Raw genomic sequence first — 26,165 nt, 5'->3', positions numbered from 1 at the left:
CTGTGTTTTTCCTTTCCATGAATCATTTTCATTCATTGGCAATGTGCTTTTGAACTTGCTAGCAAATTTAGCCATCAATTCACCATCACAGACCCCTTGCATGTCATTGCCCGCTCCTCTTCTGGGAGTGTCTAATTGCTCTCTGTGTTGGTCCAGCTCCTCGCCTTAACTTTCTACAAAACTTTTATGTAGCTGCTAGGCCAAGGGGAATGTAGTAGAGAAGGGGGTTGTCCAATGCTTGATACATTTTTAGAATTAAGCAGTAAAATAGGTAGGATATGGCTAACAAAGAAACAGAAAATAATGGGGATATGGAATATATTCTATATTAATACTAGAGATATTTCAGAGTTACAGTGCCACATCCATATCAAACAATATACAGTATTTTTTAAACAAATTTTTAAATAGATTTTAACGGCACCACATTCCAATAATTCGATCTAATACACATCATTTCATAAAAACTTAATTTACTGTACATTAAAAACACAAGAAAGTTGTGTCGACAAAAGATCAGAGTATACAATTTTTGTTGTTAACAAATCTAATTGTTCAATTTTCATTTCTCATCGCATTTCACAATATTTATTGTTTCTTCAGGAGGCATGGGACATCAAAAAAACAATTGTTAAATCTCTTTCAATCTTATGTCAACCAGGTTGAAATTGAAAATGGGATAAATATTAGAATATGTATATTATAATTGCTACAAACAAAAATTGTATACTCATCTTTTGCTACACAACTTTTTAGTGTTTTTAATGTACAATACATTTTTTATGAATAATTGATGTGTATTAGATAAAATTATTGGAATTTGGTGCAGTTGAAATCCATTTGAAAACTGGTTCAATATTTACTGTATAATGGGGATATGGAATTCCTGGGCTGTATGTGGCCACTGAGGGTTGGAGTTGGATAGCCGTAATATAGCATCTGCTGGGGCTACCAGCATCACATCCAAAATGGCAGCCACTACAGTAGTTTCAGGGCAAGATATTTGCACGAGAGAGGCAGTTTTATAGAAATATTGATGTAGGCGATGAAAGTTCTGGGGACAGGGACTGGAGCCTTTTTTTTTTTTTTTAAGAATGTTTATTACCAATATGTCTCTGATCTTTCATTATAAACAACAAACATATAGAGGGTGTACATAGCTACAAGCACATAGGCCCTTGTGTGCATCTCGCAGTAGCTGAAGTCGGACTAGTTGGACATAGGCATACTTGCAGGTATGATGTAAGATCGAATACCCTGACTTGGAAAACTGGGCAATTGCCCAGGGCCCCATTAGACAGAATGGCAGGGGTGCAGGGAGCTGGAATGCTGTGCATTTGGGGCTCCCACTTCATATTTGCCCAGGGCCACATTTTGTCTAATACCACCCATGCCCACAGCCAACCCCCCACCATGCCCACAGCCAACCCCCCACCATGCCCACAGCCAACAAACTTTTGCAGTTGAAGATGTAAGCCACCTGCTTCCTGATGTATAGCTTGCTGCTGTAGATCCATAAAGTTGGCTTATTTACAACAGCTCAACATCATTCAACATGGTTGGTTCCAGGACAATAGCAGTATTCACCCCAGAAATGGTTTTAAGCTGGGTGGGAAGAAGCTGCAGGAAGGTCGCAGCCCTGTACTGTGACCCAAATTTTCAGGAACCACCTTAAGACTGCTGGGTGGTTACTGAAAAGTTGCTGGGTGGTGCACCCGGCTAAAAGGGTCTGGGGAGAACACTGTATAGTGAGGACTCTACATATCCAACACAGAAGTTATGAAGCAACTCCAGTAAAATTGTTTTTTGGCATAATTACAAAAACAGAATAAAACACAAAAACTTTACATGGCAAGCGTGTGAAGAGTTTGACTCTTTGAAAAGGTCGTATGACATAGATTACAGCACAGCTATAGCACACAGCTCTACAATTATACACACAGACAGCTTGAGAGGTGAAATGTAAGAGGTACGATGGGGTTCCTTACAGATACATTAGAAATAATGATGAGCATTACCTGCAGATGTCGGAGCAGAAAGAGTTACGGGAGCAAACTCGTCAAGGAGGTCAGCCGCAGGGTTAGACAAAATAGAGTAGTCAAGAAGAGAATCCTCCCCAGTCAGGGAGTCTGGAGATCCCAACATGCAGCAATAAAAAGATGGCAGTGTGTTAGTACAGAAGAATATTGCTTTTGTTTATGGAATGACTAACATGGGGTTGTTGGAAGTTTAAAGAAAGGAACATTGTGTGCAAATGGAATCTCTACTACGCTTACTAGTGCCAGACGATTCAGATTTATGCAATGTATGCACCAAACGTCATGTGAGCCCAGATAGATTTCAAAATGAAATAATATACTGTACATGGTCAGTTTCCTTCTTTTCACAAATATTTGATGTAATCACTATTGTATGTCTACATCTGCCCTGTAAAAATTAGGTGCCTAGATGCCATGTGGACGTTCTGGTATTAAATAAGAACCCCAAAACTTATCTAAAGGATTCAAATCTTCTTTGCAAGCACCAAATACCTATAAAATCTCAGCTTTGCAAAATAGGTGGTGCCATCAACATTGTGCAACACAAAACCTGAGCCGTTGGGGGGTCCAAGATGGCCCCCTACCTGAAAAAAGCTACAAGAGGGGGTGGATACAAGACCAGTCACCATGCACAAGGGAAGGGGATATCAGGCACTGGTCTTTTTAAAAGGAATCCCCTGTGCAAAGGCATGGTGTCCTATTGAAATACTGCAGATGAACTTCATGAAAAAATGAAATTCAGAAAAAATAGCCCTGGATCTTGTATCTACACTATTTTCTTATCATAGAGTTCAGCTCTTAACACTTTTTATGTTACGGACCTAGAAAAAGTAGCATCAGGGAGTTCTAATTTTATTAATCCAATGCTTGTTTAAGGTCATGCATGGAGATAAAAAGCCAATTCACTGTTCCAGGTAAGAAGGTCTACATACAGCTCCAAGCACAGAGGGTGCACTTAGCTTGTCCTCATCCACCACATTGAACTGGAATAAAATAATGCCAAACCACTGGATTAATCAATAGCTATTAATAGAAGAAGTCAGGAAACCTCTGTGTAAGAGTTCCTGATTTACTGCATGCCCTTGAACTTTCAATAAACACAGATTTTAATGTGTGTTCATCTTTATACTGCATGGCAGCCAGGAGAAATGCATCGCCAACCAAAGGTGGTCAGCAATGGATTTCTCCTTCAAGAGGTTTTCTTTAATGTATGGTTGGTTGTACCATGAATCCCCATCATTAAAGTCCCTGACATGTAAGCTCTTCTGGGCAGGGTCCTCTCCTTCTCCCGTGTCACTGCCTGTATCTGTCTGTCATTTGCAACCCCTTTTTAATGTACAGCACTGCGTAATATGTTGGTGCTATATAAATACAGTTTATAATAATAATATCAATAATAATACTTGATGGAAGCTTATTATTGTAGGCTGGTTCCTTGACCAGAGGTTCTTCATCTAATAATGGGCTTCAAATTTCCTACAAAATTTGTACTACTTCAAAGCAACCAAACCTCAAAATTCCATCATCATTATCTCAATTAATATTTAAAGCTGACTGGTTGTTGTGGGGTATCATTATTAAATTGATCAATTAGTCAGTTCGACTTTATGCCCTCCCCATCCTCATAAATATAACTTTATTACTTTCTAAAACAGATTAGTATCTATTAATCCCATTCAAAGACTTTATTCAACATTGCCTTAGCCTGATTGACTAAAAGTTTGGATTTATAGGATTAGCTGGAACTGATAATTTAGTACATTAGTCAGATCTGATTTACTCAACAAAAAAGAAAAAAAAAATAGTGCTGCCCCCGTATTATCCAGATTCCAAGTATTACACTATGGAGCATATTACTGAAAACATAGCGATCAGATAATAGATTGACATTTCCTTGTTTCTCCAATACTCTTTTCAATTGTTACTTATTTATAAATGTTGATCAGGTTATATATTTTGGTGAACAGAATGAAGTTAGTAATCGCCGTATTTAAAAGTGGGCATGTGTGGTCCAATCAATACTAAAAAGGGGTGATCAGGATATTTCAATCAAAACACCTCTGATCGCCTTTAGTGATTGGCAGATAACATTCATCACTTTGATTGCGACAATGTATAAAGTGATGAATATATACAAATGCAGTGATAGTAGTAAAAGTACCAGTAAGTAATAACAATCGTCGGATCATTCATATCAGCTGATTGAAATTTTTATGAACAGCGCAAAGGCAATAGAGCTGAAATGATGGCCCTTGGCTCACCAAATTGAATTGGTAGGATCATCCTGATCACTGAATGTATTATTCATGTATCCTTACAATGAATAAAATAGTTTGTGGACCCCTGGTCATTATATGTGGTTCGGCCAGAAGGATTGGGAACGAAGGGCTGCAGTTCCCAGGTCCCAGAAGCCTGGGTAGCTGCGGCCCTTCATTCCCCTGGCCTGTGAAGATGGGAGTGCCAGCACCAAGCCTTGGTAGTTGGACCAGCCTTTGGGCCAGGATGCTCAACATTGTACAATTTCCCTGCTTCTGGAATCTATACCATCCTTCACTATTCTAAAAAGGCTTTCTATAGGATCCTAAAACATGACTGCGGGACTCTGAGGTCAGGTACTAATGTTAGGAGGAGACCTGGCTCCAATTCATCCCAAAGGTGGTAATGTATTTACATAGGTCACTTATCAAACCATACATTTACAGAGATGGATATATGCACAGACACAGCCATGTTGGAACAAAAGAAGACCCTTCCTCAAACTACAAATGCACAATGGTCTATAATGTAGACCTGAACCCAATAAATTATGGGGCCTCCACATTCCTTGGTCATATACTTTGCATTATTGATCTAGAATGAAATCTGAATACAGATGAATACAGATTATAACTGTTAATAAGCCCGCCACCAACCTGTACGATTTGAAGCAATGGAGTCGGCCTGGGATGAGAGGCGCTGGGGCATAGGAGGCTCCAGCCCCGGAATAAGGCTCTCCACCACAGGCTCAGGTTTTCCTGGTACGTCAAAGAAACAATGCAGAAGAATACCAGCCCAGTGCAGGAAGAATATGGATTTCACGAGCGGAAATAAAGAGAAATAGAACACAAAATAAGGTGATCAGGTTAGAACAGGACAAATAGAAATACCACAGGCAGGAAGTGACGGACATTCCATACATCATTGGCATATGTCTACTTGGCCACCACGTGGAAGCATTGTATGTCTGGCGAATGATCCCTTCACTTTTCCTTACAGAAAAGGGAATATTTGAAGTGCAGTGCATGGGCTTCTAAGGCACAGTTTGTTACTGAACTTCCAAAAGGACAAATCCTCACTTGGTAATGAGGAGATATCAGGACAGGTTCTCTTTCATTTTATTTCTAAATGGCACCAGGATAGTGTCAATATAGGATAAGCCTCAGCAGAGAAGATCTTTTGCTGCTGAGGCTCATCCTATATGGACGATATCCTGAACGGTGTTTATATGCTGAAGCTGGGTAAATTATTTCTTAGGATCCCCGCATATTTTTTTATGGTTGATGTTATTGACCTTTGGCTGACCCCAAGTATTTCTATATTATAGTTATATTATAGCTATTGGTATTTTGGCTCTGAAGAAGTGGTTTCATCTGCGAAACACGTCAGAAAGCATTTAAATGTTTGTTAGTTTGTGTTTGTGACATTCTGTTGAATGGAAAACATTTTCAGGTTTTTAACAAGTTTTTGTATAAGTGTGTGTAAAAAAATGTATATATGTTTTATTGTTATTTGCCAGAAATTCCTTATTTTGTTTTGTTTGCCTCTTTATCCTTTGACTTTTAACAGATATTCCTTTAGTCCGATTTAGACCCTAAATTTCATAAAATAATATATCAAATCCAAATGAAATTCATAGCAGACAGTTGTATAACTTCACCGGATTAAAGGTTAGCTAGAGGAGACCATTCTCTACTTGACATTTAATAATTACAACCTAAAGTTACGCATGACATTTACATTGATTTAAATCATTCCGTAGATGTGATCCTGATCCTGATCCTCCTCCCAAAGACCTCATTCTGAGTCTATATGACATTTTAACATTAAAATGAAATCACCAAACCAAAGGGCAACTATCATACATTTTTGGGTGCCATACTATGTGAACTTACTACCCACCCAAAAAAAATGTTGGTATTGCAAAAATCAAGCTTTTTTGATTGGGGCTTGGTACATAATACCATAATGGAAGCCCTGCCACACCACACTGCAGGATGTGGATTCATTACTTACTACTGCATTACTTTAAAATAAAAAGCATCACAATGCAACACATCAAAAGGCATGGTAAAACAATGGGCAGCATGGTGGCTCAGTGGTTAGCACTATGGCCTTTGCAGTGCTGGGTCCCAAATTCAAATCTTAGCTAAGGCAGTTTGCAGGTCCTCCCCGAGTTTGTGTGGGCTTCCTTAGGGGTACTCCAGTTTCCTCCCACATTCCAAAAACATGCAGTTCGGTAAATTGGCTTACCACCCAAAATTGGCTTTAAACAGTGGTAAAGACACATGACTATGGTAGGGTGATTAGATTGTGAGCTCCTTTGAGGAACAGCTAGTGACATGTCTATGGAGTTTGTACAGCGCTGTGTAATATGTTGGCGCTACATAAATATCGTGTAATAGAATAATGATGCATATGTTAATAGACCCCAAACATGATAAATGGCTCCTTTACATGATGTATATTTTCTGTTTTAGGTTTACTGTCTATCTAACCTTTATGAGATTTCAAGAATTCCCGGGACCTAGGCATAAAGCTTATCTGACTTTCTGGAACCGAGGCAGAAGAATAGGCGAGCTTAGTGGTAACACCAGAATTATAGCATGCAAGAAGAATCAAATCAAGGAAACCGGGGAAGGTATAAAGGTGATCACATGAGAACAACCAAGTTTTCCTTATTTTTATATTGTTATGTTGAATAGTTTGATAGCAGCAGCCAGGAGATCTTTTTATCTATTGATCCAAGTCATTGTACAGAATTATTGCCCAATAATATTCAATATCACTCATGACATGTCTGAGACCCCCAGAATCGCTCAGTATTTACCGTTCACAGCCTCGTTGGTGCTCCCAAAGGGGTCTGCCAGCTGCACAAGGTGAGGAAGCAGAAGCTGGGGCTCTGGAGATTTGAGACCCTCAATCAATTTTTCTGGGTCAAGCAAAAAGAAAATAAAAGAAGGGTGGGAGGATACAAGAGAAGATTCATAAGTAGGGAGCAAAGCTCAGGAAATAACAAGCAATAAAAAAAAAACCCCTTGCTAATGTCCAGGTAATAGCGCACAGAGCCTCATTTATCACAAAGTACATTATATGGAAATTATATATTCACAAAGCACCCAATTAGATCACACAGTCAATTTGTAGGGCAGCATGGTGGCTCAGTGGTTAGCACTCTGATCTTTGTAGCGCTAGGTCCCAGGTTTGAATCTCGGTCAGATCACTATCTGCATGGAGTTTACAGGTTCTCCCCGTGTTTGTGTGGGTTTCCTCTGGGTACCCCGGTTTCCTCCCACATTCCAAAACATGCAGTGAGGTTAATTGGGTTCCCACCGAAAATTGACCTTAGACTGTGGTAATGACATATGACTATGGCAGGGACATTAGATTGTGAGCTCCATTGAGGGACAGCTAGTCACATGACTATAGACTTTGTACAGCGCTGCTTAATATGTTGGCACTATATAAATACTGTGTATTTAAACCTAGTTATGATGTGTGAGAACAAAGCCTGATAAGGCTCATATTAGCACTGGACTGCTTTGGGTTTCTAACACCATAAAGAATTAAAAAAAAAAAAACATAAACTGGATGCCTTTATTAATCCTGTTTATTAGTAATAATAATAATTATAATATTAGTTAAGTCTTCATTGACCAGAATTATTAGGACTGGAATTTTTTTTTTTTGCATGTTTGTACCCGATTGGTTGATATTGAACGCCTCCGGTATTCATTGTTTTAAATGCGTTGATAAATGAGACTCTGTGTAACTACATGCAGTGTTCAGCAAATAATTTATGAAAACTAAAGCCCAATTGAAGTCTTTCACCTTTTTATCTATAGTTTTGTTCTGTAAATGTCTTACATGCGCTTATTAAAAATGGTTCTCACCCTTTAGTGCCCTGTACTTATGGAGAAGGCCCCATCCATAGGTCAGGGGGTCATTAAACAGTAGTAGGGGGGTGAGGGAGGTCTAACCAGGTCTGGTGCATTACAGCAGGGATCCCCAACCTCTGTGCCATTGGTCATTAAATTTTACAAAAAAAAAAAAAACAAAACAAAAAAAAAAAAGGGTGCAGCACCGCCCCCTAATTCTCGAACGCCTAGGCAATCGAGAATGAATGAGAGAGCAAAGACTCCAGGGATACCTATGTCAGGCATCCCGGAGGGCTCTTGGGTGCTCCTTCTGCACATGCCCCAGCATCTCAGAAACTTTTCACGCAAAGAGAAAAATTTTCCAATCTCACGCATGCGCAGTGAGATCAGCAAGTTCATTTTCCATCCTACGTCACCCGATCTTGCCCCTGGGTCGGGTGATGTAGGATGAACAACCAGGAAGAAGAGGAGAAGATAACAGCGCCCTGAGGATTGGCCCTGGGACGACGCGGGACCCGATGCAGGACACCCCCGGATGGATCAGGCTGCCCTGCGGGATTGAAGGGAAGTGTATTTTTTTTTTTGGGCACTTTTCAGTTTAGTTCCTCTTTAATGTGAGAATCTACCCAACTCTTCCACTAGAGGGCCACAGATAGCCAATTACCTGTGCAGGGGAGGTTCTTGTTTGGTGGAGTGCAGAGAGATTTGCTGTGATTGAAGAAAGCTTAGGAAACACTGCACTACAGGGTACGACTCTGCTGTATGGGAATGCATAGTAATATTTAGTAAAGTGGAGGGAGGACCAGGAGATTGGTAAAGGCCCTTTTACTGCATATCTATTTCTGTGGCTTCAATTGGGTTTTATAACAAATTATATAGATGCTGTTATCTATCAAACTCCAGCTACCACACCACATTTCAAGAATTAAATTAAATTAGGTATTAAAGCCAACGATTTATATGTATAATGTTAGATATCATCTGTCTGGTCACTATAGAAAAAAAGCCATCCTATTCGGCACATGGCTATCCATCGGTATCCCTAAATAAGACTACAATGGTCCTATCTAAAGTACTTCTACAGAAGAAAACTTGAATTATAGTCTGACCATGCGGATCTGTGCACTGTGTGAGCCATCATTTCTATATAGATACCAGGAGAACAAAAATCACAGCAAGTAATTCCTTAAAGTCAATTCTCTTCAGTGCCCCCAAAATCATGGCATGTGTTGCAACAAGCTCCATGCATTGGGCTGGATTTATTAAAGCTCTCCAAGGCTAGGGAGGATACACTTTTATCAGTTACCATGGATGATCCAGAAAGCATGGAATGAAAGTCAATTGCTAGCAGATGTTTTGAAGCTTGGACCAGATCACCCAGCTTTACTGATAAAAGTGTATCTCCTCCAGCCTTGGAGAGATTTAATAAATTGGGGCCATTCTGTAAGGATGGGTCAGGATGCTTTGCTGCAATTTTAACACATCAGGCAAAGCTGAGGCATCCATTGGAGACTGCACAACTGCATTCAACACACCTAAAAGCAGTGGAGACCCAGAAATCCCACCCCTGATAATTATCAGGACCACTGATCTGATGGAATAGTATATAAAAGTTACCTACAGAGTGCAATCAATAACCCAGTGAAATGGGTCCATTCAGAGAAATGTAGGAGGCAACCAAATTATTTTTCAGGTTTGTACGATGACTTAAAATAAAAATGTGAGGCTGATAAATGTATTATTTTAGGAAGGAAACAAATTGTACAACTACCCAACTTTTTATTATTAGACAAATGATTGTCTGCTAGTATATTAAGCAGGGATTTACTAAGGTACTAAGGCAGCAGACAGAAGAAGGTCCGAGTATGGCCTAAAGGTGGATACCAGATAGTATGAGATTTGTAAAAACTCCTTCAGATTTAACAGCTATGTAAATTAGAGACCCAGCTAAACGTTTCATTTACAAGCATTCGGTTTGTTACCTACAACCCGTAGTTCCCAGTGGGTTTATAATGAACATAACCGGCTTTAATGCTGGTTAATATGTTGAATGATTCACTGGACTGACCCAAGAATCAGTGGGAATACCCTTTAAATTAAAAAAAAATTAAAAAAATTCCCTTTTCACCATACCAGGATGGCAGTGCCACAACGACACGATTAGGCACAATTGTTCTTACTATGACAATGTCACTTTTGTGGTGTATGTACGAAGAACTGAAATCTATAGGGACGCTTTAAAGAAAAGATCAAAGGAAAAGAAAGAAGTTTATTTCCATCTCCAGTTAACAAACCACCACAAGTGTTCAATACCTGGATCCCGAACAAAGGTGAGTCTCTCTAACTAAGGAAAACCGCACCACCCGGTAATATTACATCCACCTGGTGTTTGGGTGACGTCTGGTTTTTAAGTGGCTTCATTCTTTTTTTCCATGACATATGGTTGTTGCTTGGGGAGTTTTTGTGGTGCTCTTTTTACATGTGGTACATTTTTCATCCAATAATCTTTCGATATTACATAGTGGTGTGGCTTTGCATGGCTCAGGTTATATGGATGGTGGTAAATGGAGTCTAAGGAATACAGAATCCTTAGTGGAGCATAAAGACCCAACAACTGCCACTTTCAAAACCACTTTCATTTCTTGATTGGGAATGGAGGTGGCAGCTGATTGATGGCTGTAAACTGTCCAGGAACCATCCATCATGCGAACTGGGCCTTACATTTATCGGAGTTGTAGGAATGACATTTGAAGCATATTTATAGTGAACGCCATTATCAGGCTTTCTTTACTTAATGACTCTGATTCTATGCACAATGGATAACAAGATGCAGTTTGATGGTGGGCAGCATGGTTGGCTTTGTAGCATTGGGTCCCAGGTTGGAATCCTGGCCAGGGCACTATCTGCATGGAGTTTGCAGGTTCTCCGTGTGTTTGCGTGGACTCCTCTGGGTAGTACGGCTTCCTCCCACATTCCAAAAACATGCAGTTAGGATAATTGGCTTCCCCCATATTGGCCTTATACTGTATTAAAGACATATGACTATGGTAGGGAAATTAGATTGTGAGCCCCTTCGAGGAACAGCTAGTGATACGACTACGGACTTTGTACAGCGCTGAGTAATGTCGGCACTATATAAATACAAGATAATAATGGTAATGCTACTAACACTAAATAGATGCAATGGAAATAATACACAATGTGCAAAATAAGCAAAAATCCTGCCAGGAAGCCACCTTATGGATGTCTGGTTTTCACGCCGTTTTGTTTTACCTGGAGCCTCAGACAGAGGAAGTGGTAAGAAAGGGTCAGGCGTTTTGTGCAGCGGAGGGCTGGGATCCTGACCCTGCACGTCTGCAGGTTTATCCGCAGCTGGCCAACACAAAGAACAAGCAGAGAAGAAAAACAGGAAAGAAAGAAACAAGTGAGACAGACAGTTGCAGACACTGAGATCCCCTCACATTACCATTAAATGTACAGGCAACATGCAGAGACCTAATTCATTGGCACAGTGGGCCACTTCTTACAGCATTCTAGATTTCAAGAAATCACCCAAAATGGCACTTTTAGTGTTAGTACAAAGTCTAATTAAGGACTGGTTTGTCAGCTGTATCACATTCCAATAATTATCATTGTTTATTCCTGCACATAATAATCATCTCTGTTAGCACCTTCTACAGCCAAATGATCTCTCTCTTCAAATAAGCTGAATCATGTTTTGTTTTCAAAAGGAATCTGTCACCAGTGAGAAAACATTGCTAATAATTACATTTTGTTTCATGACTTTGATATACCTGTGAAGGGCAAAGCAATAGGTTCCTGATTCCCTAAATGTGATCCCCACCCCTCATCAAGCAATTTGCACCTCTCAGGTCAGTATAAGTGACCCCAATGATCTGTTTGTCTATCTGTAAGGGTGAAATTCTTCCCAATGGCCAGCAATGTAGGAGGAATTCTTCCCACTGACCACCACACATAATTATAGGGGTTCCCTGAAGACCTGAAAGTTATTCCAAGCGTCATTCCAAAGTCTGTTGACAGATTCCTTTTAATGTTCTTAATTAAAGCTCTAAAGAGAACCAGTCACACTTTGGGTTTATGGGAAATGTAAATATCCCATATTTATTACTAATTTTTTGGATTACTTTGTATTTACCCCATATTTAGCTCACTTTATTTTTGAATCTGATAATTCAGGGCATTAGAGGTCATAGGAAACTGAAAAGTTAGCGTATGACAACTGCCTGAGAATTATAGACAGTGTATAGGGTCAGACAGCTGGTGAATGGCAGCCACCAGACTTAAGGTGACCTCTGACTTTGTCCTATATTTTTATGCTGACGGGTTCTCTTTAAAACTGACTGCAGGATACAGAGGGGCCAGAACTCTAAAACATGAATTATAGTAAAATATTATTAACTGATGTATTAATATATAAATTATCACCTGATCCACTAGAAAACAGAGAAGGACCGAAGGTGTCTGCTTGAGACACAGCAGGAGGTGCTGGAAAGCCGGAGAGAAGGTTCTCCGCTGAGCTGCTCAGCTGCTCCGTTGGTTTACCTAACAAGAAGAGAGAAGGGAATGAGAGACGGCAACAGAAAAATTCAATAATGCGTTGGAGAGATGTAAGCATTAAAAGCCTTACAAGCTGTTCTGTTTCTATTAGGAGACCATAAACAGAGAATACAAGACGATTCGTATGAAATAACTCTCAATAACAATGCCAGATATACTTCTAGGGGCTAATGAAGAATAAAAACTGTACTGTGGGAGAAGATATTACAAAACTCCTACCTGGCTGTTTGTATTCTAGAACAAATACTGACTACCTTTATTATAAACCCTTCATATTGAATAGTCATTGAAGCATTTGTAATCAGACCAAATTCTGCAGCTTAGGGCCAGATTTCCTGTGGGATTTCCCAAAGGGCACCAAGGCTATTAAGGGCAGCACGGTGGCTCAGTGGTTAGAACTTGCAGCGCTGGGTCCCAGGTTCGAATCAGGTTCAAATCTCTGCATAGAATTTGCATGTTCTCCCCGTGTTTGTGTGGGTTTCCTCCGGGAACTCCACCCATATTACAAAAACATGCAGTTAAGTTAATAGGCTTCCCCCTACAAATTGTTCACAGCCTGTGTAAATGACATAAGACTATGGGGGGGACATTAGATTGTGAGCCGCTTTAAAGGACAGCTAGTGAAATGACTATGAACTTTGTACAGCGCTGCTTAATATGTTGGCGCTCTATAAATACTGTGTAATATTATTGAGCCCATCACCCGTCAATATTTGAGCCCCTTGCAATGCATCCAGCTGCCTCTCTTTGCTCTTCCTGACTTGTCCAGGGATCCTGTGCCTGCCATGAAGCAGTTTCCCTCTGTACTGTCATTTGTGCACATGGGAAGGTACCTGTGCTCTCCAGACAATCTGCAGAGCTTTGGCAACTGCTGCAGAGGGTGCATTGTTCTAGAAACTTGACCTACCCAATTTCTCCCCACTTTCACTTGTTTGGGGTCAGAGTCCCATGACAGGGAGCCTTGCTCTCTGATCTCGGGACTCGGGGGAACAGAGATGGCACTGCCAGTTTTCAGATTGAAGTACCCGGATAAGGGGGATGGAGGTCATGTGATGGAGGCAGGTATTAGGAGGGTTTAGAGAGTTGGGTAGAAGTTTGTGTAAACTTTAAAAGTTGGTTCATGCCCCATGTCTGGAGGGAAATGAAGACTAAATCTGAGAATACACAGGAGGAAGAAGACAGCTGGGAGTGTAATATCAGAAGGGGAACAGACCAAGGGGCTGTAATTATAAAGAAGGAATTAGATGGGTGTAATAGTAAATAGAAGATAGCCAATCGTATTACCCTGATAACACAATCAATGGCTGTCATACCAGTTGTAAAAATTGTAAATGTTTTTATTTGGTGTTTTTATAGACAATACTATATGACAAACATACCAAAAATACACTTTTACCCGTGAACAAGCCGGGCAGTGTTTCTCAACCTTTTTTTTTTTTTAACATGGGGGAACCCTAGAAATAACTTTCAGGGAACCCCAGCTACAATTACTATACCCACAGATCACAGTACAGTGCTCAGTGGGAAGAATTCCTCCTACATTGCTGGCCAGCAGGAAGGCTGCCAAAAAATTGGTAATATATTGGGAAGCAACCCCTAACAACCTCTGGAGGAACCCTGGTTGATAAAAACTGAGCTGTGCTACCTTGCCACTCCTTGCCACTTCACAGCTGGCAAAAACACCAAACAGCTCCAGGCATGGAATAGAACAAAGCCTGCTGCTCTGTCATGATGCCCCAAACATGTCCTCCCCGAGTTTCTGACAGCAAAAAACATTAAAAGCATCAGGGAATATGATTTCTACAGGAAATGCTACATTGCCTTGTATAACCAAGGTTACAGTGTGGCACCTAACCCTCAATGATATCTCTAGCTGAAGCCCCTGGAGATAAATTTAAAGAAATAAACTCAATTTAGTCCAAAGTTCACCCTGCTCCCCTCTCAGCAGCTTTCTAAACCTTTATTAAACAAAGAGTAGAAGCTCTTATAGAGGGAGGATGATTTGATCAATAACAGTGTGTCTGCTGTGGGTTTTAAAGATGAATTGCTCCACAGGATTTATTTTTAAGGTTATTTACTGCTTGTTAAAATATGTAAAATCTTAAATGTTGGTAGCGTGGTCACAGACTAATTGAACCATCTAATAGCTGGGGCCTTCCAGAGTTTCTTGCATGATATAACTGGTGCTTGGTGGCCATTGAGTTTTATCTGGTAATGCAAATGATTAGAGGTCTTGGGGTTAAACAATTTCAAGCTATTCCAAAACTTTAAATGTGTTAAAAGCCCAGCTTGTTGGCCAGGCGTGGAATGCAGGCGCCGAGTGCAGCTCTAAACAGTCCAAAGCAAGAATTTGATTAATGAGGGTAATAATTGGTTGCAATGCAATGAGACTTTGGCTTTTCCTTTTGCTTTATAAATCAACATCAAATTAAGAAGCTCAGTCATATAAGAATGATAAACTAAGAAGTAAAACACATGGAAGAAAGCGAGTATTGGACCCCACCAGATAAGGTTCCTGGGGTATTATAAAAAGGGAGGCATGCCCACTTAGGAAGGATTCTTGCTGGAAATATCTTTAGGCAACATTCCAAATAGAAATAAATATGATCAGTAAGATTCTTACTCTCTCCCAGCTTAGCGAAGTCCTTGTTTAGGAGTTCCTCAGCGGTGAGTTTTGAGAAGTTATCATCATCAAAAGGGTTCCAGCCAGAAGGTTCGGGGGGGTTGTGGACATTCTGCTGGGAGGTCCTAGGTGAGCCCGAGGGGGTTGTGGTTGCTGACCTATCACAGGAAAAAACACAGAACAGCCTGATTCCTGCTGCAAAATAAACTTTAAAAACAATCCTATAATACAATGTATCCTTGGACAGAGAGAATGTATGCATACCCTGTGTGTTAATGGCACTGATTGCAGCATTAGTAGGCACCCTACCAAGCAATTCAAAAGCTCACCTCCAACTTCCTTTTTTCAGTTTTACACAACTGCGCATTCTCCTCTCTTGGACAGGAATTACTGGGATTTCACAGCACACTGTGAGCTTCTCACAATATGCATTACAAGTTGCAGCACATCAGGGAGAGCTGCCTCATTTCCTGGCTGGAGGATATTCAGCATCATTTCCCCAACCTAAACCTTCAATTTAACCATGGAAGTTCAATATCACATAAAGGTGAATGAAAGCCACAGTTCTTCTATGCAGGGCTGGAGGAAGAACCCAGGACCTGTAGTGTATGGCAGGTATAAGCAGAGCAATTTTAGGTCTGGTGACTGGCATGCACCCCGCACACGGGTAAATTTTATGTACAAATACTAAGAGCATTTTAAATCTACTTTATCAGTTGTTATCCTGGGACCTCTAACTAGGGGTAAGGGCAATGCCCTATAAATACAACACAAGTCCTAAGAACCTAAAGGGCTCTCCATACAGTGCTGTGAATTTGAAAGCAAGCCTATTTAATGTACAGCGCTGTGTAACATGTTGGCACTATATAAATCTTGTTAACTAATAATAATAAAAGCCAATGTCTGTTTGGACAAATGAAGCCATTTGGGGTTGGTTCACACTCCTGCATTACATGAATGCACACATGAATGCATTTTTGTGCAAATGTTTGTTTGTGTTAGGACAGCACTGCACATTGGTGAGCTGGATTGCCATTCATTGTTTATCGCCCTGGAAAGGAATACACTGCACTGCGTGACCTTGCTTTGCCAATGCAGAATGTGCCAAGTCTGTGTGCGGGCAATGTGTTTGCATTCAGTAAAACGCACTGCGCTGCTGCATCAAGAACAAACTCGAAATGGGCTTTCATTCCTGAACTTTTTCTCCTTTTAAATGGATTGAAGCCTAACAATCAATAACAACATTAAAACTCAGGTACAATCTTTATAAATGGGAACCATACTGAGCTGTGGCAATCATGGCGTTTATGGTTATTTTTGTGATATATTTAAAAGAAGAAAAAAATGAATTTTTATGGCTGACTTGCACTGAATAATATCTGCTAGATGTTCCATTGCTGATCCAGGCTAGAGGTACATTAATGTCAGGCAAACACAGCTAATACAACAGCATTTCTCACTTTGACTTATTGAGGTTGGCTTCAGCGGCTGCTGCTTGGAGAAGCTGGGTGGATTTACTAGCAGGAACACCAAAGACGGCGCTGTGCGTGACATCGCTCAGTATTCTCCTGTGTCCTCCACGTTGAGTCTTCGGAGAGGAAGGAGGGGTAAGGGATCCTAATTTAGGACCTGCACAGGGCTGCGTTGCAACTGCTTGCGGTTTCTGGGGGGCTCTTACAGGAGCCTGAATCTGCAATACACAGGTAAAGGTATTTTAATGTCAATATTAACACAAAGACAACAATTTATTAACATGTTCATTACAACATACAAACAATGCAAATGAATGCCAATACAAATTAGTTCTAGGTATGAGTTCTGAAGAAGGCAATGACTTATAGCCCTCAATAACTTGCATGGAAAGGTCAAAGTAGTTTTCCCCCCAGCACCTTTTAGCTGGGCGCACCACCAGGCTGTTTTTTGGGTGGTTACTGAAGAGTTGGAACAGCTCACCTACAGCTTTCTTCTCACCCAGCTTCAAAAAATTTCTGGGTTGAACACTGCAAAGGCTCTGTAAGTTCTGAATCCTTATCGGATACTAGAAGAGGCGAGATGGACTGACTGCTAGAGAATTGCTGCCATAGATGTCTTTTCTATTCTATGGTTATCTATGGCAACAGCTCCCCTAACCCATGGCTAGGAACAGTGAAATTTACTGGTTAAGAAAATCCTAATGCTGCCAAAGCTAACTTGGTGCTATCGGAATATGCTGATCATTCCAAGTGTTGCATAGTGTATACCTTATTAGGCTGCTAGTGGCTCAAAAATAAATCAGATCCCTTTATTACCAATCTGTTACTCACCCCCTGGTCCTGGGCAGCAGACACCTGTACAGCTGCTGGCACAGCCTGAGGCTGAGCAGGTATGGGGGTCTGCATTGCCGCCTGCTGAGCTACCTTCTGCTGCATTGCAGCCTGCTGGGCCAAAAGCTGCTGCTGCTGAAGGTAGTAGGCCTGGAACATCTGCTGCTGCTGCATTGCTTGAATCTGTCGGGTAGAGTAACAGTAAGATCTCAATTACACACAATGCAACCCCAGAAATCTATATTTTAAAATACTATGCAAATTCTAACTACGGCCATATCACCTTTCTATTTAGATCATGCCCAACACTTTTTTTTCCTTTGGTGGACATTGCCATCAAACTTTATCAATGGTTGGTAAATAGTTACTGCTAATACATGTCATTTACAATTGCCTATTTAAAGAAAACGCAAACTTATGACGGGTGACAAGAGCTAGCCAGCACTAGAAACAATAAATCTGTAAATATGGAGGCTGTACTAGTAGAATCGAGTTTAGGATTTTTTAAAAATCCATTTTCTCAAGAGATATAAGAGATTACCATTACACTTTTGTCCCCCTTCAGATAAAGGAAGTAGCCTTTGCCTGGAGCAAACAGCATGATGTTACTGTTCTACGACTAGACCGGAACCTCATACAGACCCATTCATAACAACCACAAGGAGATCTCTCCCTGTCCTGCTCCCGCCATGGGTTCCCAGGTCTTACTATTGTGAGATACAATTCACTCTATAGAGCAGTGTTTCTCAACCAGGGCTCCTCCAGAAGTTGCTGGGGATTCACTGAGCAGTTTTTTCCTCTCAGATCTGTGACACCAATGAACTTTTTGGCTATCTGTAACGGTGACATTCTTCCCAATGGCCAGCAATGTAAGAGGAATTCTTCCCACTGACCACCACCCTAATACACTGTGAGCTGTGAATATAGTAATTATAGAATGGGTTCCCCATGACCTGGAAGTTATTTCAAGGCTTCCCCTATGTTAAAAGGATAAAGAAACACTGATCTATGGGGTCATTTCTGCAAACAAGGCAGCGTGTAATGGAAGAGGCAATATTTTTATTGTCCTTGCAGCCTATGTGTTGCAAAGCTGCAGCCTTTCTGCTCCCAAGCTGCTGCATGAATGCAACAACCAGGGTAGGTGGAATACAACACCTAACACACATCGGGGTTCCTGCACATATTTTCTACACTCTGTAATGCCAAAGAAACCAGTGGGAAGCACCACATGTAGAAGGGGTCTTCTTCATACCTAGAAGTTTGGAAAACGTTACGTGGGCAGGGAAGACTATCGAACACCAATGATCTTTTTGGCTGTAAGGGTGACTTCTTCCCAATGGCCAGCAATGCGAGAGGGGATATAGAAGGTATAGGAAGACTAATGTGGGTTTGAAGAACTGACTGCGACTTGCAGTGCTGCATCATATAAGCAGAATAAAAGCAGCACAGGAAAAATAAGAATACAACACTGAATCTGATTGGCTGTTTAGAAAGAAACAACGATTGAAAATGTTTTTCCATCAGATACAGTGATAAATAATGCACACTGTATTTTTTAAGTGATTAGTGTCCAGCAACCTCAATCAATGGCAAGGAATGACGAGGCTTCAGCCTCCTGGAGCCATAATTAATAAAAATCAATTCAATGGAGATTATAAGAATGCTTGTCACAGATATTCATGTACAGATCTGTGGCTTCAGACATTTAGAAGGATAAGGTAGATCGATAGCCTAATGCAGAGTGTAGATATGGTAATGGTACCGATTGTTAGTAGTATCCAGAAATGTTTCAAGCTGGGTAGGAAGAAGTTGTAGTATAAAATTTTAAGTTTAGTTTTTAAGAGAAAAAAAGAGCAGTTCCTTGAAACTGAACAGTTTAAAAAGCAAGGAGTTATGGGGTATTAAAATTTTATATATTTATTTAATATCTTGATTAAAAATCATATTAGACAATAATAAAAATAACAACAACAACAATATATATAACAACAACAACAATATATAAAGTTTTAATATAATTTGATATCTTCCAACACTTTTCGCAAGCGACTCGCTTCTTCAGGGAAACTTCCCAAGCAGAAAAATCAAGGCTTATTATTATTAAAAAGAATTTATATAGCGCCAACATGATATGCAGCGCTATACATTAAATAGGGATTAAATAGGGTTGTGTTATAATCATCGATCAAAGTAGAGAAGGAAGCTTGTTGAGACAGATATCAAATAATGGGAGAAGATCAGCTCCTGATCTTCAAGGACCAGATATTTTCAAACTTGGTTTGTTTGGAGGGATGAATTTTTCATACTTGTTGGGCAGTTAATCTCCATTTTTTGGGGATATTATGGGATGTCTCCTTGATGGTGCAAGACTGTATGGCCCCTTTTAGGAAAACAACATGGCCCCAATTATTTGATGTCTGCCTCAACAAGCTTCTTTCACTATGTTGATCGATGGTTATAACACAACGCTTTTTAATCCCTATTTCATGTACAACTTGGTTTTTTATGAATGCAATTTTTTTTGATGGGTAATGTCCCTGAAGAAGCAGGTCCACGGTGAAATGCGTCAGTGGCTATCAAATTATATTGAAACTTTAAATATTGTTATTATTGTCAATTAAAATTTTTTTATCAAGCTAGTAAATAAATATAAAAGATTTTAATGCCATATAACTCCTCGCTTTTTAAGTAGTTTAGTTTCAAGGAACCTCTTTTTCTAGTTTGTCTATTCTAGGAGGTGGCAACACAATCTTTGCTACAATAAAACTGGGGTATTTATAGCATCATGGGCCCTCTTTTTCTTTTCATCAATAGTTTTAAGTGAAACCACTAAATCTTTCAGTATTCTCCCAGATCTTTTTTTTAAGCTTGGTGGTGCCTCTTTTATTGTGACCCACCTTTTTAGAACCACCCAAAAACAGCTAGGTGGTTAATGAAAAGTGCCGGGTGGTACGCCCAGCAAAAAGGGGCCGGGAGAACACTGCCAGGGTTCCTCCAGAGGTTACTAGGGGTTTCTTGAGCAATGTGGGCCTCTCAGGTCAGTTTAACAGACACCAATCATCTTTTTGGCTATCTGTAAGGGTGACATTCTTCCCAATATTCAGTACTTTAGGAGACATTTTTCCTGTTAACTGCCACATTAATGTATATAGTGGATATAGTAATTGTACCAGGGGATCCCTGAAGACTTGTATATTATTTCAAAGAGTTCCCACATGGTAAAAAGGTTGATAAACACTGCTATAATCTGTTCAGTAGCAAACTCAGTGCCTGAATGTTCACATATAATACCCACCTGCTGAGCGTGTAGCATCTGTTGCTGATACAATGCAGCTGCCTGTTGTTGCTGAAGAAGTTGCTGCTGCTTCAGATACATCTGCTGCTGTTGTTGCTGCGGAAGAGTTGCAGCCTGAGCTGCCTGGCCTGCTGGGGTCGGCATAGCCGCTGCAGTTTGGGCCGAGGTGGTCACTGTGGTGTTAGGCTGAGGAGAAGGCTGGACGGGCTTCACCGGCTGTTGCGGCTGAGCCACTGGTTTTACAGCAGGCTGAACAGCTGCTGGGGCTGTGGGCTGAATGCCTCCAGCTGGACCTGAAGCAAAATAATATTAATACATAATTGAAAATGACTTCAAATAATTCAGAAACAACTGAACTTTAGCGACAAACATACCAGGAGTAGCTGCAGCGGGCTGAACAGTTGGCCTTTTCCTTGGCGTCAGAGCTGGCTGAATCGGGAGTATGCCGGGGTTTGGCTGAGTTTGACCAGCTTTGGGTCTCTGACGAGGTGCAATGGAGGTTTCAGTTGTGGGAACTGGATCAGTGAGCCTGTAAGAGAACGGAAGGATATTGTCATCACAAATAACTAATTTTGTGCACATATAATACAAAGTTCTAATATCAGAGTTGATCAAATTCTTCTAAATTTGACCCTTCAGTTGAGTAGAAATTACCCTTTAGGCGGGGCATCCCCAGCACTGCAGGGTTAAATGCTAGTATTGCCTGGGGTTACAGTAGCTCTGCAGCTAGCCCACTCCCATTCTTTTGAGGCCCTTAGAACCCTCACTTACAATGCAGGACTATCTGTCTTGCAATATAGGGAATGACACCTAGGCTGCTACTTGTGGGTTGTGGACTCACATAGCGGTCTACAGGGGAATGGAAAGGTAAGTAGACTTGAAATTATCCTTAAGCAACATTGTACACTTAGCTTTTGCAATACAGAGGTAGCCCCACCACAAAGGTAGCCTTCTAGACTAACCTAAATCACATGGAAACAGAATCTATTAGTGAGTAGGTTGATCGGTCTGGGCACGGGTGACACCCACCTGGCCTTAGGCTGGGTTTTCTTAGCAGCAGCTTCTCCTGCTTTCACTGGTTCAGGCAGTTTTGCAGGTATAACAGAGTCCTAAGAAAATGAAGCAAGTGAAAAATTAAACTTATACATCATCACTTATTTTAGGTGTATAACTCATACATGTTCCATGCAGCTGAATCGGACCTACAATGCCAGAGTGATCAGTTATTGTTTGGGGAATAGTAATACTTTAGTGAATATTCTGGCTTACCACATCCATGTGTGCACCCACCACAAACCACCAAAATTATAGATAGAAAATATTAGCTCCTTTATACTGACTCCAACTCTTCTGTAATACAATCACAATGGATGAATTTAAACCAAAGTCTGCTATTAAAAGGCAGCATGCAGTCTGCAGCAGAAGCAGAACATTCATCATTTGTGGAATTCTTGTAACCCCCCATCTCAGTACAATTCACACCCCTCATATACAGTGGGGAATTTTTAAAAAGATGTAATAAATAACCTCAGCATAGGTACTTACATGTACATTGGGTACAGGACATTCCCTCTTTGCTAGCTTAAAGGCAAAATAGGATACTTGGTAGATATCCGGCCTCTTGTCCGGGTCTGGCTCAAGCATGTACCCTGATAAAGAAGAAACACACAGACAGAACTCAGGTCAAAATAGTATGGCTTTGTGCTTGTGAAAAATATATTTTATATAGGGGCATTGATATTCACTAAGCTCCAATTTGAGAGGTTTCCCATCATGTCCTATCGAAGTAACCAAGTTGGAAGTTAAAGGTAAAATAAAATAACTTTCCCGCACTGTGCCCACAAAGTTAAGGAACAGTCAGCTCAATATGGTAGCCAGGAGAAATTCTAATGACCTGCGGCATAAATATATATATTCTGATGAGCTGAAACATTAAAATGCCTAAATATATTTTAACGGTCCACCTTTTGCTGTCACAAGTTCGATCCTTTGGGGCATGGAACCAACAAGATTTGTGAATCTGGCACCAAGACATTACCAGCAGATACTTTAAGTTGCACCGTCCCCCACAATCTGGCACCATCTCCATTGCCCCACGGTCCAGTTATGATGCTTAGGTGACCATTGAAGTATCTTTTTGCAATGGACACAGCAGCAAGTTGGGTTCTGACACCTTTGGTTCATGTTTAACATTACGTTTTTCAGCAATTTGTGCAGCAAGAGCTCTTCTGATGACTTGGACTAGATGGGCCAGGCTCTCCCCTGCACATAAAAAACCCTGGGGGGCAATTCACTGGTTGTCCTTCCTTGGACCCCTTTTGGAAGGTACTAACCAGTGCACACTGAGAACACCTCACAAGATCTGCTGCTTTGGAGCTGCTCTGATCCAGTTATCCAGCCATCAAAATCTCATCCTTTTATGATCACTCAGATCCTTACACTTGACCATTTTTCTGGCTTCCAACGTTCACCTTCTAGAACGGACTTCGCACTTGCTGCCCAATATATTCTCAACCATTGTCGGGGGCCATTGTAACCACAAAATAAATATTGTTACCTTTGCATGTCAGTGGTTAGAATATTTTGGCTGATTAGTGTATATTTTCATACTACAACAGAATATCCGCAATCTGATTATCACCCAGGCTTCCTGCAACGTTTTGGACATTTTTATGAGCTGAAAATCTGTTATTTTACAATAAATATTTTTCTGTTATAAATTGTATTGGTGGTTGTTGTTACCTGCACCTCTCTGATATTACACTAAATTTCTATCATGATTATCTACTGAAAGCGATTTCGACTTACGGATGAGGCAGTGCATGTCATGGGAGTACCGGGAGTTGTCTGGAATAGTGAAATTCCCATCACAGATAGACACCTGACTCTCACCGAATGGCAGAGTAAAGTAACAAAGCTTATACAGCAGACATCCCAGGGCCTGGAAAGACGAGAGATACACAAGGTAAGAAAAAGAACAAAACTTTTTGTTTTATTTTAGTTGTCATTCTATAAAAACTTTGCAAATCCTCTGCCAATTTTGTATTGGACCAACTGATCCGGATGGGAAATTGATCAGTTGGATGCTCCGAGAATACTGCATACAAGCGTACAACATTCTGCTCTTCCAATCACATTACAGGAAGTCAGGACGTGATTGGTTGGATGTGCAAGATCATTCGTACTTTTGATCAAGATTTTCTGACACTTATAAACCAATCAAGAAATGGAAGATTGGTTGGTAGGGGGGCTCGTCTGTCCTCTGTGTGTGCAGAGCTCATTCATAAATCTATTACTCTCTGTGGCTGGAAACAATCATGAAAGATCATTCCAGTTACAGAAATTTACCAGGGGTATGCAGGCTTAGACAAAACGTAGCAAGCAATGTTTACAAACCCAGATATCCGCCTTGGCGGTGATGACTTTGCCACTGTACAGATTCACCATCTCAGGGGCCCGGTAGGAAAGCGTGGTGTACCTAAAAAGAAACAAACAAAAGTTAGAATAAAGCATACTTTAAAAAAAAGTTTTACTTGGTCCTCCCAACAATGTTGATTGATAAATAAAATAAAGAATATAATATGCAGAATGGAGGAGCTCAGCTAGGAGGAAAGCGGAGCATTAGCTGAAGTGAATCTATTCTCCCTTGAGGAAGTAAGTAAACAGGTAGACAGTGGAATAGCAGTTGTTATAGTGCACTTGGACTTTGCTAAAGCATTTGACACTGTACCCCACCGACGGTTAAAATGCAAGTTAGGGTCAATAGGTTTAGAAAAGTCAATCTGTAAATGGATAGAGAACTGGCTTAAAGATTGCATCCAGAGAGTTGTAATTTATGATTCATACTCTGAATGGTCTAAGGTTATTAGTGGTGTACCCCAGGGTTCAGTGTTGGGACCTTTACTGTCTAACATCTTTATAAATGATATACAGTTTGGGATTAAAAGCACCATTTCTGTGTTGACACCAAAGATGACACCAAACCATGTAATGGAATTAAGTCCATACAGGATGTCTATAATCTACAAGCAGACCTGGATGTACTGTCTGATTGGGCAGCCAAGTGGCAAATGACATTTAATATAGATAAATGTAATCTTATGCACTTGGGGGCTAACAACATGCATGCTTCATACTGTCTAGGGGGCAATACATATGGGGGGTCAGAAATGTAAAAGGATCTGGGGGTTCTGGTAGATCATATACATAATAACAGCATGCAATGCCAAGCTGCAATATCTAAAGCTAGTAAAGTACTTTCTTGTAATAAAAGAGGAATAGACTGCAGAGATGGAGACATAATCCTGCCCCTGTACAAAGCATTGCTCAGACCACATCTGGAATATGCAGCCCAGTTTTGGGCACCAGTTCACCAGTTCTCCCTTGAGACGTATAAGCGGGATATGATCACCCCTATTAATATATAAATGGTCCATATGGAAAACTCTCTTCTCAATTATTCACTTTAAAATTATTACAATGCACAAGGGGTGCTCTATGTGTCTGGAAGAAAATACATTTTAACTCCGGATGAGGAAAGGATTCTTCACTGCCTCATGGGATCAGGAAGGAATTTTCCGTTACAGTAAATTGTACCTGGGGTTTAAATGGCCATTTTGCCTTCCTCTGGATCAACTATGTCCATAGGGTTTTATATCTGGGATTTGTTTAGTTTCCTAGAGGTTGGACTTTTATGTCTTTTTTCAACCTATGTAACAACCGACTGTATATTCAATCTCACACCCCTTGCTCCAAATTCCAATCCGCTGGCTACTTGTTCATGCCACCCAGCTGGAAAAAAAACTTGGGGGAGAGCGCTGTGGTTTATATTATGAAATGCATAACTCCACACTGAGACCATTATGAGACGAGCAAAAATGACTAACAGGGCAATATACATGTATATTCAAAAGTAAGCAGAAAGTATGCAAAGATAAAACCACCAAAGGTACAAAGATAAAACCGCCACTATGCAAGGCTATAACATTACCCTGCCCGCTACATATCTACACTAGATTACTGTTAAGGAGAAAATATATTTCCTACACTAAACCCGTAGTTTCATACAGATCCAACTGATTATATTACTGAGGAACATACATCTTGCTGCATGCTAAAATAACTAAAGAAATGCAAGCCTCGAGAATCACTCATATCATAGCAAAAGCTGCTGCCATCCCATCCTTATAACAG

The 26,165-nt window shown here is 40.5% G+C and overlaps 1 protein-coding gene across 8 annotated transcripts in view; it reads right to left on the bottom strand.

The window, feature by feature from the left end:
* Positions 1-26,165, bottom strand: part of AAK1 (AP2 associated kinase 1) — a 108,251-nt gene that overhangs the window by 26,532 nt on the left and 55,554 nt on the right. For 3 of the 8 annotated variants that reach the window (XM_072402813.1, XM_072402819.1, XM_072402821.1), the window contains exons 6-19: positions 24,369-24,450; positions 23,781-23,913; positions 22,518-22,621; positions 22,002-22,081; positions 21,347-21,501; positions 20,973-21,265; positions 17,678-17,860; positions 16,835-17,064; positions 15,375-15,532; positions 12,620-12,736; positions 11,447-11,545; positions 7,126-7,227; positions 4,952-5,053; positions 2,019-2,129 (exon numbers count right to left, since the gene is read on the bottom strand). In XM_072402813.1, coding sequence (XP_072258914.1) covers positions 2,019-2,129; positions 4,952-5,053; positions 7,126-7,227; positions 11,447-11,545; positions 12,620-12,736; positions 15,375-15,532; positions 16,835-17,064; positions 17,678-17,860; positions 20,973-21,265; positions 21,347-21,501; positions 22,002-22,081; positions 22,518-22,621; positions 23,781-23,913; positions 24,369-24,450 — 1,949 coding nt within the window. The remainder of the gene's footprint in view (positions 1-2,018; positions 2,130-4,951; positions 5,054-7,125; positions 7,228-11,446; positions 11,546-12,619; positions 12,737-15,374; positions 15,533-16,834; positions 17,065-17,677; positions 17,861-20,972; positions 21,266-21,346; positions 21,502-22,001; positions 22,082-22,517; positions 22,622-23,780; positions 23,914-24,368; positions 24,451-26,165) is intronic. The other 5 variants (XM_072402814.1, XM_072402815.1, XM_072402816.1 and 2 more) reach the window with 5 other exon arrangements.

Source organism: Pyxicephalus adspersus, chromosome 2, assembly GCF_032062135.1.
Source record: "Pyxicephalus adspersus chromosome 2, UCB_Pads_2.0, whole genome shotgun sequence".
Taxonomy (NCBI): domain Eukaryota; kingdom Metazoa; phylum Chordata; class Amphibia; order Anura; family Pyxicephalidae; genus Pyxicephalus; species Pyxicephalus adspersus.
This window is presented reverse-complemented; position numbering and strand designations above follow the sequence as displayed.